The following is a 17,450-nucleotide window of genomic DNA, read 5'->3' on the forward strand; positions in this document are numbered from 1 at the left end:
CACAGCCAATGACTTCAGCCCTGCACAGGCAGCCTGTGTCTGTCAAGTGATATGATCTACAGGAACGATGTCAGAAGATGTTTAAAGATTTAAAGGGGTGGTTGATTATGATTTCACTTTTCTAAATTTAGTTAGTGTGCAATGTTGCTGTTTGAGTATAAACAACCTCTGCAAAATTACACCGATCAAAGTTCAAAGCAAAGAGTGATATTTTCTTTTACAGAAACCACTTTTTAAGGACTACAACAAATGGCTGGTAGGGACTACAACGAGCTTCTTCACACTAACCCTATAATTTACATAAATCCCACCCCCGGGAACACGATTTATATTATCATGACAGAATATGCAAATCAATGACTAGAAGATAGTTAACTCCACATCAGCTACATAAATTCATCAACAAACCATTCAGAAACGTCCTGTTGCATTCTACATGTTGTCACTTGAGTCTGAGTCTCTCCATCTTTGTCCGACTCCGGTTTAAACATAAAAGTCAGAACAGTTTCTGAAATTTTCAGTGCGTGTGTGAGGTAATCGGAGCTGCTAACACACACACACACACACAAACACACACACACACACACACACACACACACACACACACACACACACACACACACACACACACACACACACACACACACACACACACACAAGCTACTGAAGCTCCGCCCTCTGTGCCGGGAGCAGCAGCTCATTTGCATTTAAAGGGACACACACAAAAACGGCGTGTTTTTGCTCACCCTCAAAAAGTGACATTTTTAAAATGCTATAAAAAATATCTGTGGGGTATTTTGAGCTAAAACTTCACATACACACTCTGGGGACATCAGATACATATTTTACATCTTGTGAAAAGTGCATTATAGGACCCTTTTAACAAATATTGCTTGGTACTCTCATTGTAATGTACACTGGCCCACAAAAGTATTTGGATACTCAAGTCAGTTAAAAATGTCATTGCATAAGATATAAAACATTAAAGCAAGTGAGAACAACTGCTTTTCTCTTCATTAACTTCACTTTTCTTCACTTCATATTTTTTTTTGCTCAGTGTCTTTTAATCAGCGTGTTTTGATGGTTTTTATTGGATGTATGAAGTCAAATCTCTAGTTCACACAGCTGTAGCAGAGGAACCACAGGTGTAATGAACACATTTACCATCAACACAATCCACTACCAGTATGATATCTTTTTAAAACTATACCTGATATTTTGTTATCTCATTCATAAAATTATGGCAAAGTCTGAGATGTATATTTAAAGTTGCTATTCCACAGTAAACTTTAATTATATGATGCTTTGTTAATTAATGAAAACAAACAAAACAAAGATAGCAATCATTTTGCAGCCATCTTCTGTGCGTACATACTGTGTACTTACTATAGTAATTACAATAACTGGGTAATAAGTAGGTACTGAACCTGTACCTAACTTACGATGGGTATTAATTTTGCTTTACTCTCAAAGTGACAGTAGTCATTGACTTGCATGAGGGTAAGTGAATTAACAGCAAATTTTCATTTATGGATGAACTATCCCTTTAAACCATTAGTTACATTATATTACCCAGTACCATATATGTTACATGTATGTTCTGTCTTCTATGCTTTCATGGTGTTTTCATTGTGTTTTTCCTGTGACCTAGTTTTCCCCAGTCTGTTTAATTAGTTATGTCATTCACCTGTACCCTGTTAATTTACTAATTAAGTTCCTTTGTCTGCTCTGTATACTTAAACCCTCATTTCTCTCTTAGTCTCTGTCCATTCTCGTTAATGTGTTTGTGGTTTTCTCCTGCATTTCTCCTGGTTCCTTGTGAGAGTTTCTAATACACCACGTAACAATATACATATATGCAAATAATATATATTTAATGGCCTATGATCCATTAATAATGTTTGCAAGTGCTACCATAAAATCTCATTATTTCGATATGATGGCATGGTTTCGTCTAGATCAGAGTTACTTATGCAACAGTTTCGGAACAAATCAAAGAGAAGATTTTGGCTTCAGCCCAAACCAAGATTAAATTTATTTGGAGACAAACTACCTAAAGGAAATCCTGAACTTCCTGAACTTAATCCACCAAAGTGAGTGAAGGCACACTAACTAGGGTTGACACTATCTGTTAGTGTGCACACAGTAATTTGTTTTGTTACTCATTTGTGCTAATCCTGTAAAACTTTTGATCTTGTACTCGATGATGCATTCAAATGACATGTTCAGAGGTGTGTTTCACAGCCAACACACTGAGTAAAGCCCAGATCAAACTATTCTAACACTCCCACTCCCCAGAACCCTTCAGGCCAATGTGCAGGCCTGCCATCCACACGCAAATAAATTGGAGAAGGCAGCATAAAGTGTTTCTTTCTAGAATTTTCTTCATGCCTTTCAAGGACACTTATGTATGTGGAATAACACATCATTGTCTTTATATGTCCATACTTCATAAGTGCAAGATAGTTCTCTTCTGTTGCTCCCTCTTCTAAAAAGGATCAGACTTCATGGTATATGAAAGCTGAGCTCCTTATGTTAACCCGCTTTATAAAGATTATGCTTTTGGTAAACATACATGTCAGTAGTGAGAAAACAAGAAAGGTAAAGAATTATGCTGAGGGGCTAAAAGAGAGAGAGACCTTAACTTTCGATCTCTACTTTGAAGGAATTTCCCGGTTATTTCCAAACTAATTGTCTATTCTTCACTTGCTGTCGATTAGGACAGAAAACAATTTCAACTAGTTCTTTAAAAGAAACAAACATAAAACAAGTATGAGAAGTATACTTTAGCATACCTTTAAAAAGTACTTATTACGGAAATAATATATAATTTAAAATAATATAATTAAGTGTGATCTGAATGTAATGATTTCAGACACTTAAATGTGCTCTAAGCGATGTCACGCGTTTTTTTAGGCCAAAACATTTTTTGTCACATACAGCAAACATCTCCTCACTATCCGCTAGCTGCCTGTGCCCTGAACACACTGTAAAAAAATCTCTGTAGACAGCCCAGGCTCCACAAACATCAAGAAAAACAAACTGGCCCAGCCTGGACCACGAAACATAACAAACAGTGTTCCAGCCAATAACCGACAAGAATGATTTGAGGGTGGGGGCTGGGGGGTTAGTGCGCGTGCACATGAAGGGGGGTGTGGGGAGTGGAGGAGAAAAGAAGCATGAAGAGGGAAGTTAACTAGAGGAGAGATGTCATAGACAACGACAACAACAACGACTAACGTTAAAAATGTATATTCTTGAGTATTTTGATATGGCCGACACACGACCAAAGATACGACGTTCCGATGATAAAATAACAAAGAAGAGGGAAAAGGAGAAGGAACGCGTGAAGTCCCGAATTTACATCGGAAAAGCGTTCAAAAGGTGAGGAGAACTCCGCCGGCAGAAGGGCTTCCAATCCAAAATGCAGGTGGCTCTGTTTTTGCTGGACAGGTGGGTAAATCCAGTTTGGTTTTTCTAAATGGTTCATGACTGTTTCAGGAAGCACGGAAGGGAGGGGGAGGGGACGGGATGAGGAGGAGGGAGGGTCGAGCTAGCCTCCGTTTTGTTTGACAATACTTTGAACGTCAACAAGAAGTGACTTCACCCAACATCGCTTAGAGCACCTTTAATTGCATGTGATTTGCAATTAAATGCAAATTTTGTATAGTTTACGTTTATATTTAATGCAGTTAGCTAAACCAAAAGTGCTTTTTCGACCCAATTAAAGCTGCAGTCGGCAAGTCTGGCAGACTGAGTCGACTTAGCCAAAATTTTGAATGTTTACAACTCTCATGCCCCTCCCCCACTACCAGCGAGCACCCTCCCATCGAGTATGTGCTCGTCAGTGCGTGTGCACCTGATTTTCTGTGAACGCGTCCGTCTCTTCAGCATCGATCAACACCATGGACTCGGAGGTAGGCTGCCCTGGCTAATCTACCCATAGATAGCAATAACCGAGGAATTGGAAGCTTGTTAGTAGATTTTCTCTCCGCCATCACACGTCGTACAATCCAACACACCTGCGAACTTCAGGCGTGTGCATGCGATATTAACGTGCGCGACTCAGCGCGAGGGGGGAGTGGGATCTGTAGCGTGTGCACGACCTGTGATTGACAGTCAGATCTCACACCCCCCAGCGCTGATTGGACCCGATGATCCGGGAGCGGTGGATTTTTGCAAAACAAATAACACGCTCCAGGTGGAGTCAGAAGCTCGGGTTTTTTTCTAAAACCACTTTATTTATGTTGTTCTGTCGGATTATAGTGTCGATTTCACTGAATATGATCAAAAATGTTGCAGACGGCAGCTTTAAGTAAGACTTAAGTACATAATTTGATGTCATTTCAAAATGACTTCAACTGTCTTTGAAATATGTTTAAAATTTACTTCTGAATGTACTGACAAGCATTTATGGTAAACGAATATATACTTTAATAACATTTCTATTGAAACTTGTATGTCAAGTTCAGTTTTATCCGAAACATATGAGTGTGAATCTGAATCTAGCAATGTTTGATTACGTTAGTTGTTGTATGTATCGGGGCGGTTCGGAAATGAAATGTCCGGTGAGTGGCACTAAAAGGTTAATGTATTATGTTTGAAAATAGCGTACCACGTACTCTAAACCCTACCCTAAATCTGACCGATAGTGTTAACAAAAGCAAACATGAAATAAAAATGCATTTGCTGAAGCAACCATGCCATTTTGTCTTGCTTCTACAAGTCTTTGAGCTCTTTCATCGTGACTCGTGTTTCACATCGCAAGTGCAGTGCTGTACCAGGTGAGCTACCGAGCAACTTTACTATGTAAGAGAAGCCATACATATAAAGCTGGTGATTCAAACATCAAAATGTATTAGTTTACAAATCAGGCACTATAGTAGAAGTGTTATGAGTATTGTATTGTGAAAGGAACTGCACAAAAATAAGTCTTTATTAATTGATAATCTGCTCTTTTATTCATAATTCAAAAAATGCAGATAGATGCACATTTTCCAATGAGCAGGTTGGCTTTTGTACGTTAGTCAACACACCAAAATAAGTGTCCTTTTTAAGTATAACAAAAGATTATTAAAACAATGATTTAAAATGTACTTTGGTTACACTTTATTTTGATGGTCCACTTTAGATATTCTACTAAATATAAATAACTTTGCAACTACAGTACATATCAACTAGCAGTCATTAGAATATTAGTACACTGTAGTAGACTGTCAGTAGACTGTTAGGTTATGGTTCGGGTTAGTATAATAAGTTGGCATGCAGTTGAAAAGTTACTTATAGTCAGTAGAATGTCTGTTGGGGACCATCACTATAAAGTGTTAGCAGATATTAATCAGACTGTATAGTAATACTCCAATGACTGCTAGCTGACATGCAGTTGCAAAGTTACTTATAGTTAGTAGAATGTCTAAAGTGGACCATCAAAATAAAGTTTAACCTGTACCTTAATCTAATACTTTTAATTTGAAATTATTACAAAAACAATCATGAAAGTGTACCTTCTTTAAGTACACTTAAATGGCTTTTTATTTTATCAATATTATGTGACCCTGGACCACAAAACCAGTCACATGGGTAAATTTTTTTGCATTTGAGATTTATAAATCATATGTAAGCTGAATAAATAAGCTTTCAATTGATGTATGGTTTGTTAGGATAGGACCATATTTGGCCGAGATTTTTGTATTGGATTATTTTGTATTTGTAAATCTGGAATCTGAGGGAGCAAAAAAATCAAAACATTGGGAAAATCTCCTTTAAAGTTGTCCATTTATGATTCGCGATTGTGCTGCATTCACTCACAAAAATAAATATTTTATATATTTATGGTAGGAAATTTACAAAATATCTTCATGGAACATGATCTTTACTTAATATCCTAATGATCTTTGGCATAAAAGAAAAATCGATAATTTTGTCCCATACATAATTTTGTCCCATACACCTGTATTGTTGGCTATTGCCACAAATATACCCGTGCGACTTGTGACTGGTTTTGCTTATGTAATCTGCATGGACAGTTCTTCTTTAAAAAGGGAGTTGAAGTACACTACAAAAGTGCATTCAGTACAATCACACTTTTTTTTGCAGCAACAAAAAGTTTAAAATGCAAAACTATGGCACTTAATCATTGCACACACTAGTATGACACTGGTGCGCAATCGTTTAGCAACCTTGTTATCTGCAAAAAAAAAGTAAACCCAGATATTATCGCTATTACCAGGGAAGGACGAGATGCAACGTGATGCAGTATACAACTGAGTACATAGTACAGAATACTCCATCCCATAATGTAGTGCACTCGCCCTGTTTCCAAAGTTCTTTCCGAATGTCTGTTATTTCCGAGCCCTACACTCTTTCTCTCACTGTGGAGGCTTGCAGCAGGGAGAAAGGCATAGGCACGATCACTTCTAAACGAAATGAACCGCAAATGTCATGAATGAGCCAGAAGCTGCCATTTTTAACACCCTCTGGACTTACTATTTATTCTGCCAGAAATTCAGGAATATTTACACAAAACTTCAACTTCAAAATCCAATTTTCGAAATGGTAACTGGATGCTACTTGCTGTAATAACCTATATGTTTGCACATTTCTAACTGTTGCTATTTCTGTTTTGACTCTGAAATTAACGAATAATCTACTACTGATTTCTGGACCAATACATCACATAGACAAAACAATAAAACATTATAGGTATATAATTATAGGTATAGGTATTACATAATAGGTATAAGGTATATTTTTTATAATAAAATTAAATTTGTCAGTCTATCTCTTGAAAAAAAAAAATGGTTTTGATTTGTGATATTTGGCTAATGTAATGCATTTTAGTGTTTAAGGTACTAAAAAATCTGCAGTCCTTTTTTTTATAAACTAAGGGATGAATCAAAATTATTTTTTGTGGCAGTGGAAACAATGCTGTCCATAAACATTAAAGGGTTAGATTTGCTAAAAATGGAAATTCTGTCATCATTCACTAACCTTCATGTTGTTTCAAATCCATTTGACATATGTTCACCTTTGAAACACGAATCAAAATATTTTAATGAAACCTGAGAGACTTCTGTCCCTCCATTGGAAGTCTATTCCACCAAAACAATGAGACTTCAAAAGTTCAAAAAGACACTGAAAAAGTAAAACCATATGAATCGAGCGGTTTAATGAAGTCTTTTGAAGAGACATAGAGAACAGATTTAATCTATGCTTTTATTCACGTTAAACATTGATCAACACGCATACACAGAGCACATGAAATACTGAAAACTGTTTGACAAGCAAAAACCATTGAGGCTTGTTCTTGGGAATCACACAGTCATGTTTGATCAATGTGGCTTGTTCTCGCATTTATGATGATTGTGTACGGATCATTTTTATGATTTCATCATGAACTTTTTTAAGTGTCAAAGAAATCTCTCAGGTTTCATTAAAATATATTCTGCAACACTTTAAAATAAGATTATATTTGTTGACTGCATTAGTTATCATTAACTAACAGTGAAAAATACTTCCAAAGTATTTATATATCATAGTTATTGTTAATTTGAACTTAAAATCAAAAGTTAATATTGTTTCATTGACATTAACATGAACTAACAATGAAGTTAATTTAAACAATTATATAAACAAATTTTAACAAAGATAAACACTATAACAAATGTATTGCACATTATTAGTTAACGTTAGTTAATACATTAACTAATGTTAACTAATGGAACTTTATTGTAAAGTGTTTCCAAATCTTCCATATAAAACGAAATTCTTACGGGTCTGGAATAACATGAGGGTGAATAAATGACAGAAATAATTTTTTTGGCTTAAGTAACCATTTAAGATGTGAATAATCCAGCAGGCTCTAGTGTGTGTACTGAATCTAGAGCATTAGTGTAGAGTTAAAATCATAGAGCATGTGAAAAGGTGATGATTTTCTGTCCAGTCAGAAGCACACACCACATTCTGACACAGCCGGGATCAGATCAGAGACTCAGCAGCACTTAACGCCCAATAAAGACAGCAGAAGAGTGTTTGGGTCTCAGAGTAACACACTGGCCATGACCTCCCGAACGTTTGATAAGGAGGGGTTAGACAGGGATAATGTGTGTGTGTGTGTGTGTGTGTGTGTGTCTCTAGGGTGACAGCAGCAGGATGAGAGGCAGGAAGTGAGCAGAACTCCAGACATCTGGCACTGCCGTCTCCCCTGACACAAACACACACACACACACACACACACACACACACACTCTGATCTCCTCCGATCAAAGTCTGCCCTGCTTACTCTTCCACAACACACACATCCACACAGCATCCACACACACTTACACGTGTTCTCCTCACAGACAGAATCAAGTCTTTAGCTTAGCCAACAGCTCCTCTGATGAAGGCATCAAACTGTGATCTAAAACTAGTCTGTGTGTGTGTGTGCGTGTGTGTGTGCTGTATCTCAGGGCAGTCCAGTCAGCAGTTCTGTTTTTTGCATACTCAAGGTGAGGTAATTTGACTTAAAACTGCTTTAAACAGCGATAAAGAGTCATGCTGAGAGATCTTTATCCTCCAGCACCACATGAATGTGAATACAGTGAGTGACAGACTGAGTGTGTGAACAGCACAACTAGAGCTGGACAGCGTTGGTCACACAACTAAATTAATGCCAGTGAAAACTACTGTAGCACTAGCAGTGGCGAGGCTGGAAATCTCCAAGTGTGTGGATACTTGTGAATTAGGGTGAACCCCTATTGTGTGCCTCTATCCAATAATATTATTTAGATGTCATTATGATGTCATTGTGGGTTTTTGAATGAATGAACAATTTCAGTTAGGGTGACATTATCACACTTGAAAAGATACATTTACACTAAATATAAATAGTTGGATCCCTGAGAAGGGAACGAGACGCTGCGTCTGAAGCACATCTGGAACTATTCCAATCCCGACTGGCGGAAAGATTGGATGGAAATATGAAAGTATGCGTCCTTTAGATTTATCTTGACAGACCTGATTTGAGTCACGATAAGAGGAATCGTCAATATTTTGAACCTGTATCTCGGGGTATCAACGGGGTGATGTTGCACCAATCAGGATGGGGATAGTTGCACATGTGCTTCAGACGCAGTTCACTATCGTCTCGTCACTAAACGGCTGTTATAAATTGAACAAAACTTCACAGGTTTCATATTCTCAATATCTAATTTTAAGGCGCAGGGAGTCCCTAGCTATTCTTTATATCCTCAATATCAACACAAAATGAGTCCCCCTGTGGTGAAAATCCAGCTTGTAATGTTGTTTATGTGCCTATGTGCAGGTGTTTTTAATATGCTTTAAGACAATATGCGTTTAAGACATCATGTCATATTAATGTATTGTCATAATTATAAACAAACTGGCTTGTAGTGCAAATAGTTTTATCATTTTTGCCACTTTGTTTATTTTCTAGTTATTTATCTATAGCATCTAATTAATCAGAAGTCTCAAAAATTCACAGAAAGTTTCTTACTTGCGCATTGCAAAATACGGTGAATATTATTGCTTAATTCATCAAATCATGCTCCTTTTGAATCTAAATTTTTGTCTGAAACAATAATCCAACACTCTTCACACTCTCATGTAACTTTTGGATTCATTTTAGCATTGGTTTGTAAACTGGTTTATTTCAATAATTCAATCAAACTTATTGCTTTATCTATCATTCAACAGAACTTGCCAGAAGTCCCTACATGGCATTTTTCCTGTCTTCCGTTTTGGAGTCAAATAAATCCCGGAATACCGCTCTTTATCGTTGATTTTCATTCCATTACTTTTCAAGACTTTTCAAGTAGTTCAAGTTTAATATTGTATTCCCTTGTTTGAAACCCTCTTCGTTTTGCTGCCAGATACAACATACCTCCAGAAAACCAATCATTTATGCAAAACCGTATTAATAATAATCATTAAAATACAATCAGAAGTGTGTTTGTGAGTCTGTGTGAGAATATGATGAGAATGTCATCTCCAGTGTGTGTGTGTGTGTGTGTTCAGATAGACAGGATGAGTGGGGTCACCTGTTCTCAGTCTCACAGAGTTAGCGCGGCTGTCTAACCCAGGCATGCTGTGGTGATCTGACAGTAATCCGGAGCCACTGCAGTGCGGAGTGTGTGTTACATTATCTGTCTTAATCCGGTAATCCGCGGACACACAGCTAATCTCAATCCCACCCCCGCACACACCTTCCTCAGTAATCACTCTAATGATGGACCCTGGCAACTGATCCCAGCAGCGCCGCCCCTGATTGACACACCTTCCCTCTCTCTGTGTATACACAAACACACACACACACACACGCATGCACGAACACACGCACGCACACGCACGCACGCACACACACACGCAAACGCACACACGTCGGGTTTCCATGTTTTATGGGGACTTTCCCATAGACCTAATTTTTATACTGTACAAACTGTATATTCTCTCTCCTTACACTAACCCTACCCATCACACAAAGCTTTCTGCATTTTTACATTTTCAAAAAACATCACTTAGTCTGATTTATAAAGCTGTTTTCCTCATGGGGTCAAGGATTTCAGATATTGCCATTTTAGTGGGGACATTTTGTCCTCATAACGTAAGGTTTACCAGGGGACACACACACACACACACACACACACACACACACACACACACACACACACACACACACACACACACACACACACACACACACACACACACACCTCCCAGGCAGCTCTCATTAATGAAATTCACAGCCCAAGGCGAAACACAAAGCAAACATATGTTCAGCAAATATGTGTGTTTTGGTCTCTGTGTCACTGTAACTGGGAGTGTTTAATAGAGTCACTGGTGTGTGTGAGTCTTTGATGCGATTGGTGTGTTTTGTTACCAAAAAAAAAAAAAAAAAACCTTTACAAAGACACACACCTCTCAGCAGAACATTTGTGCTGCTCATTCAAGCTTCAAAAACCACCATAAAGTATTTGACTCGTGATCTATATAATAGATTTGTGTGATGAACTGAAATTTAAGCCGTTATTCACTAAAAATATTCTGTGCTGTAGCTCTCAGATCTCTTTCATCCGCACCGAAAAAGAAGTATGTTCAATTGTATTAAATGTGCACTTGTAGTGTACTTCTTAAAAGTATATTGACTTAAGTCCTACTCTAGTGTTTCCAAAAAGCACTCTAAAGTTCAGCTACTGTAATTGTGTTTAATACAAATTTAAACTATAAAACATTTTCATTTAATTGCAAATAACATCAAGCAACCAAGTCAGAAAATATATAAGTATATTACTTGAATACTCTTGTTAAAAGAATGCTAGAGTGTACTTTTTTCACAAGGGATTCTCATCAGTACTCAAACTTTGATTTCAGTAATTATCTCGCGTGTGACGATTGGTCATGCTTTCATTTTATGAAAAGAAAAAAAAAAGGCAGCTTGGAGGTTTTTCAAAATTTCTTTCTTTCTTTTTGTAAGGAATAAAGTCGGTTTAGAACAACATGAGGGTGAATAAATGTGGAATAATTTGTATATCTGTGTTTTTTTGGTCAGTGTAAATGTGCGCTTGTGTGCATGCATTTGGGACTATGAGAATGTTGCAGACACACACATGTGAATGTGTGTGTGTGTGTGGACTCACCTCGCCCCTGCAGCCCGTCTCTCTCTCTGCTGTCACTCAGTTTGTCTGTCTTCAGCACAGACGCGTCACTGGAGCTGACAGACACAACCTGAAAAGAAAACGCACACACAAACACACACCCACGTCAACAGAAAACACATCAAGAAACAAAGCGCACAAATACAAACAAGCGCATCATAATGAATAAAACAGCAGCAGTCTTTTGTGTGAATGAATTGAAGTGATTTAATAAGAGCAGGCTGGTTTTGAGCATCCATTAACACACAATGTTTTTGCAACAGTAAGTGCTAATGCACTGGTACCCGAGTGCTCTCTCTCTCTCTCTCTCTCTCTCTCTCTCTCTCTCGTCACGCTCATTGTAATGCAGGAAATAACGGAGGCCGTCCTCGCAGACTTCCACACACATTTAATTTTATCTTTGAATAAAAGAGCTATAGGAAAGAATTAATCTGCTTAACATTTCTAAGTACACCCTCCAAAGGAGCGGGCTGTTTTAATCTTACATATGCTCAGCAGAGTTACTGGCAAAAACTGTACGTTTTCTTCATCTCATCCTTTCAACATCAAATGGCGAGCAGCAAAAATTGGATCAGACTTCAAAGCTCGGCGATGTGCTCCAAGTCACAGAGTGGCTCTACTATTTCACATATTGAATTCGAGTAGGATATCAAAGTCCTAGCAAAGAACCTCAGGTCTTTACTGGAAAAAAGGGGCTCCAACATCTGTAGAGAGAGCAGCGAAAAGACAAATCACCTCAGGGAGAAGTCAGCGTTTACTCTCTACCACGCTTTTCCAGCCTTTTGATTCACTCCTTCTCTCTCTACCTCCCTGGGTTCCTCTCTCTCTCAGTGGAGAATGAATTCTCTATGAGGGAACTGTCTCTTTTGTCTCAAGGACCGCGCTGTTTGATCTGAGGGTTGCTCTGTGTAATATTCAGTGCAGTGAGGTGACAGTAGAGTTCAGATTAACATGAGCCGTATCAGACGTGCAATTAAAGGAATAGTTCACTCAAAAATGTGATTTCAAACCTGTATTTTTTGAGGATGTTCATGCTGCACTATTCCACACAAATAAATAAAAAATAAAAGAGTAAACCAGTGACCAAGGGCAAAAGGACAAGAAGCACCATAGAAGCAGGGGAAACCTTTATGGTGCTTTTTTGAGTAGCCCGGAAAAGAACAACATGGCAGTTCTGCAAAACGTCTCTTTTTATGTTCCACGGAAGAAACAAAATTGTACATGAGAGTGAGTAAACGCTATTCCTTTAAATTCTGGAATGATCATATCTGACCTTTTCATCTGAGATGAGATTGGTGGAAGATCTTCTTTCAGGTGTGGATTGTCTGAGGACAAAAATAATCACAAAACAATCAGAATTACTGTATTCCTCATTCATTTCTATAATTCTGAGAATTTTTTCGGGTTAAATACAAGATGATTCTTATCAGATTACGGCATTCATTTCTACAGCACTTTTATTGTGAGTGTTCTGTGTTTCTACATTGTCTGCTGGATTACATCTCCTTCAAACCATTGTAAACCTCTGTTCTGCAATCATTGTGTGGCACTGAGAGGAAGTCCAATGAAGTCTAGTCTCATTCTATGAGCAGCGAACCAGAAGAAAGGCCCAGAACATTATGAGGAACAGCTCATGTTCTCCACCAGGTCCAACTGCTTCCTCACATTACGCTGTATATGTCATTGCATTTTTATTCTGGTCCTGGTTGTTATTCCACTAAATGATTGTTTATTTTGCAAGTTGTATATTTTAATCATAAATGTTGTTGTTCATAAGCAGTGTTGGGGGCAACTCATTACAAGTAACTCGAGTTACGTAATCAGATTACTTTTTTCAAATAAGTAACGCAAGTAACTTTGTTTTCCCATTTATTGACTGACAGCTCTCCTGTCCCCATGTTGAGAGACATTTGGGAGTAAGTGCAGAGGCGTTGTATGTGAACATGATGGTTATTGTAGTTCTAGACTATGTGAGCATGTATTTACTCATCTCACTTGCACAAAAAAATAATCAGTATTCCTCAAAATGAATAAAAACAGTGAAAAACAAATCAGAATACTATGCAAACCTGCAATAAATAAATATGTTAAATAAAACAAATATTTGTATGCATTTAATCTCACTTTATTGACCAATGTACTTGCTGCTGATCTTCGATGATTCAGCAAAAATGTCTTTAGATTTTTTGTTTTTATTCGTGAAGTTTATTCTTTGTCCTCTACTGTACACGTGTGAATTTGCATTTCCTTCAGCCTTATTATGTAAATTTTGGTGTGAAAGGGCCGTTACATTTGCCCAAAATATAACTTTTTTTGTTATAAAAAAAGCACAAAAAAACAAGCCCAGCCGGGGTGAGAAAAAATTACGCAAAAGTATATATAAAAACACATTACATAAAAAAAAAAGTAACTAAGTAACTTAGTTACTTTTTAAGGGAGTAACACAATCAAAGTAACTTTCCCCAACACTGTTCATAACAATGCTGTGTATAGCAGTTTCTGTGTTTCTCATGAGGAAAAAACCCTTAAAGTCCCCCTGTGGTGAAAATCCAGTTTTTAATGTTGTTTATATGTCTATGTGGTGTTTTTAATATGCATCAAGACAAACCATGTACAAATTCATAAGTCAACACCATTGCTGAGTATTTTCTTCTTAAAACTGCAGTGAAACAAAGAAAGTTTTAAAAAGAGGTTTTGAAATCGCTGGTGTTTCTGACGTCACAAACTAACTTGTAACCAATCAGATCAACGTGTGATCGTCAACGAGTGGATCTCTGATCTGCTGTGAGTGAGTGGAGGCGGGGCTCATTTGCATATTCATAGAACCGCATATACTAAATGAGGCAAGGGTGTAGAGTTACATTCAAGAAAGAAAAAACTTTCAATTTGTAATTTTTGTGATCAAAGACGAGTTTTAAGGGATACAATTATTGACTAAAGGGGGACTTTAAATGTCTCATGTTTCAGAAGAGATATCAACAGTGCCTCAGTGTGCTCAGATTCGCCAAGACATTCTGCAAAAGTCAATGTAAACTCTGTTATTCTGAATGAACCAAAATGAAAAACTTAAAGTTCCCTATCTGTCAGTCACTTCGACGAGGTGTCTTGATTGTTTCGCCATACTAGTCCACCCAGACTTGGTTTTCGGAGCTCATGCTCATTGCAACAGCCCTTCCCTGGCTCTCACCCTGAGCAAGTACCTTCTCTCTTTCTCAGTACTTTCTCAGGGACGGGGCACAATCTGGCATCCGCGCCCATACCTCTGAAACCTCCATGTCTGGCCCCTGGATGAGACGCAGAAGACTAGAGTGATAGAGACCATTACTCAGGCTAAAACCCCCCTTTACGAGGCAGGCCTAAAGAGTCTTCTCGCTAACTGGTGTGCTTCCCAAGGGAAAGACCCACAGAGATGTGCAGTCGGGTCAGTGCTTTTCTTCCTGCAGGAGAGGTTGGAGGACCGGCTGTGTCTCATTCCACCTTGCAAGGGTATGTGGCTGCCATAGAGGTGATGGCAGCCACATGATGCCAGCCCATGATGCAGTGGATGGTTAATCTTTAGGGAAGCACGACCTGATAATCAGGTTCCTCAGAGGTACCAGGTGAATAAATGCAGGATGAGGCAGACTCAGCATTGTTGTAGCTGTGTCCAGTATGTGCCCTACATGTTTACTTGAACCATACACAGAGCTTCAGAAGCTCGGAGCAACTCTTTGTCTGTTTTGGGGAACAGCAGAAGGGGAAGGTTGTCTCAAAACAGAGGATGGCCCAGTGGATTGTGGATACAATTGTCTTGGCATACCAGGCCCAAAGCATGCCGTATCCCTTAGGATTGTGTGCACACTTCACAAGAAATATTGCATCCTCCTGGGCTCTAGCAAACGGCACCTCTCTAACAGACATCTGTAGAGCAGCAGGCTGGGCAACACCCAATACCTTTCAGAGATTTTATAATCTCCAGGTTGAGACAGTTTTGTCCTATTTGCTATTGGGTACGAACAGGTGGGTTACGGACAACAGGTCAGGTGTACCGCATGCACACAGCACCTTCCCCTCCCCGAGGTGATAATGTGCGCTTTTTTGTCCATGTGAGTTGACATGGAACCTTCGAACCCTGGACGTGAGTTTTCCCTCAGCACCTTGACATTTGAATTCGGTAAACTAATGGTCAGGCCCAGTACTTGTGATATATGCCCCTTTCAGGTAAGCCTGTATACTTTCCACAATACAGTTTCCCTAACGGTAAACCCGTTTCTTCCCTATAGGCCGAGCTCTGTCTGTGCAGCCAATCGCTGCGTTTGTAGTAGTTCCTCCTTTTTCAGGTAGGACCTTCCGCAGGGACCTCTTTCCATGTGTGGTAGGCTACTTCCCATTTGGTAAGTCCATGTGATGTATTCTCCATGTATTAACCTCCCTTAGGGCAGGATGTGGTCTATCCAGGAGAAAGAGCGCTTCTCCAGTGATAATTCTGGTCTGCACAGCTGTGAGAGAAAAGGTCAAAAAGACTGGCTGAAGTGACCTATTCCCATGGAAAGTACTGTCCTGTCTGTCCCTGTGTGGTCCAAAGGACTACACGTCTTACATGGGCCGTTAGGTTGGTTACAATGTTGATGTTGCATCACCAAAACCTTGTAACACAGTTCAGCTGTTGAGGTATTCCCAACCCCCCCCACCCCTTAGTAAAAGGTTTTTTTTTTTCTTAGTAAAAAAGAAAAAAAACTTCTTTTTTTTCCAAAAAATTTGGCTTGACTTTTCATTTAGGGGTTGAAAATGAATAAACAGCTTGAATATTCAATCTGTCCATGTGGACGGGAATGAAACACCTCTTTCAGTTGATTGGTCAACCAAAGATTAAACCGTGACGTCATCAGTTGTTCCTCAGTTCTGTGCAAAAGATACGGATTCCTAAAGTGTTTATTGCAACTATATTTCATCTCTTTCTCATCAAACAACCAGACTAACGAATGGCTTGACACAAACCGCACTGCGCCAGGCAGGGCCGGTGTTCTGACGACGCGTATCTATAGGTGAACTAGGTAGCCAAGGGCGGGGCGGCAAGAAAGAGAGAGATTTGGAATTATTGCACTTATAACAAGAAGTTATCACCCCATTAGTTATTCTAAATCTAAATGAACTTTCCTTCATTACAGTAATGCCCGTCCGCCTGCATCCACCACACCCGAAGCGACAAAAGACAATATAACCCATTATAACCAGTGATGTTGTCTACATTGGATGCGGCACGACATGACAAATCCCCAACAGTAAACTGATGCCTCGTTCTACTTATGACGTATTCCAAGCACTTGCGATACTTCTCATTGGAAGCACAAATGGATTTGCAACAGTAACTTTGTCGCGTCCAGTGTAGACACTGTGTTTGAGTGGCAAAACACCCTGAAGCACATCCAAAAATATCATCAAAACGAATAAAAATATCTGGACATAAAAACAAAAGATTACAACTTTTACTGCTTTTAACTGGATTTTATTAGGTCCAATGTTGTTTGTACCCCAACGTTCTTCAACATATCTATTGTTTTCCGCAGATATAATTCAGGCTTGAAGTTACATGAGGATTAAGTTAAAACAAAATGTCCCATTTCGTCTACTTTCTGAGATAATTCCTCTGAGAAAAGTCCCAGAAGTAAATTTCACATATGTCTCCTCTAGGGTTTCAAAAGAGATCTTAATAATTTGCTGAAATTTGCCAAAATAAAATAAAAAAGCCTGCAATCAAAAGTAAGAAATCTCAAAACGACCTGAAACATTCTAAGACCAATTATCCCAGTTATTTTT

General features: G+C 38.6%; 1 protein-coding gene across 1 annotated transcript in view; it reads right to left on the minus strand.

Moving 5' to 3' along the window:
* myo3b (myosin IIIB) overlaps nt 1-17,450 on the minus strand; it is a gene marked incomplete at its 5' end in the record, with an annotated part of 113,631 nt that overhangs the window by 26,453 nt on the left and 69,728 nt on the right. The window contains 2 exons of the mRNA XM_084122895.1: nt 11,637-11,724; nt 12,928-12,979. Of these exons, the coding sequence (XP_083979021.1) occupies nt 11,637-11,724; nt 12,928-12,979 (140 nt within the window). The remainder of the gene's footprint in view (nt 1-11,636; nt 11,725-12,927; nt 12,980-17,450) is intronic.

This window comes from Abramis brama (assembly GCF_963993115.1).
Source record: "Abramis brama genome assembly, chromosome: 8".
Taxonomy (NCBI): domain Eukaryota; kingdom Metazoa; phylum Chordata; class Actinopteri; order Cypriniformes; family Leuciscidae; genus Abramis; species Abramis brama.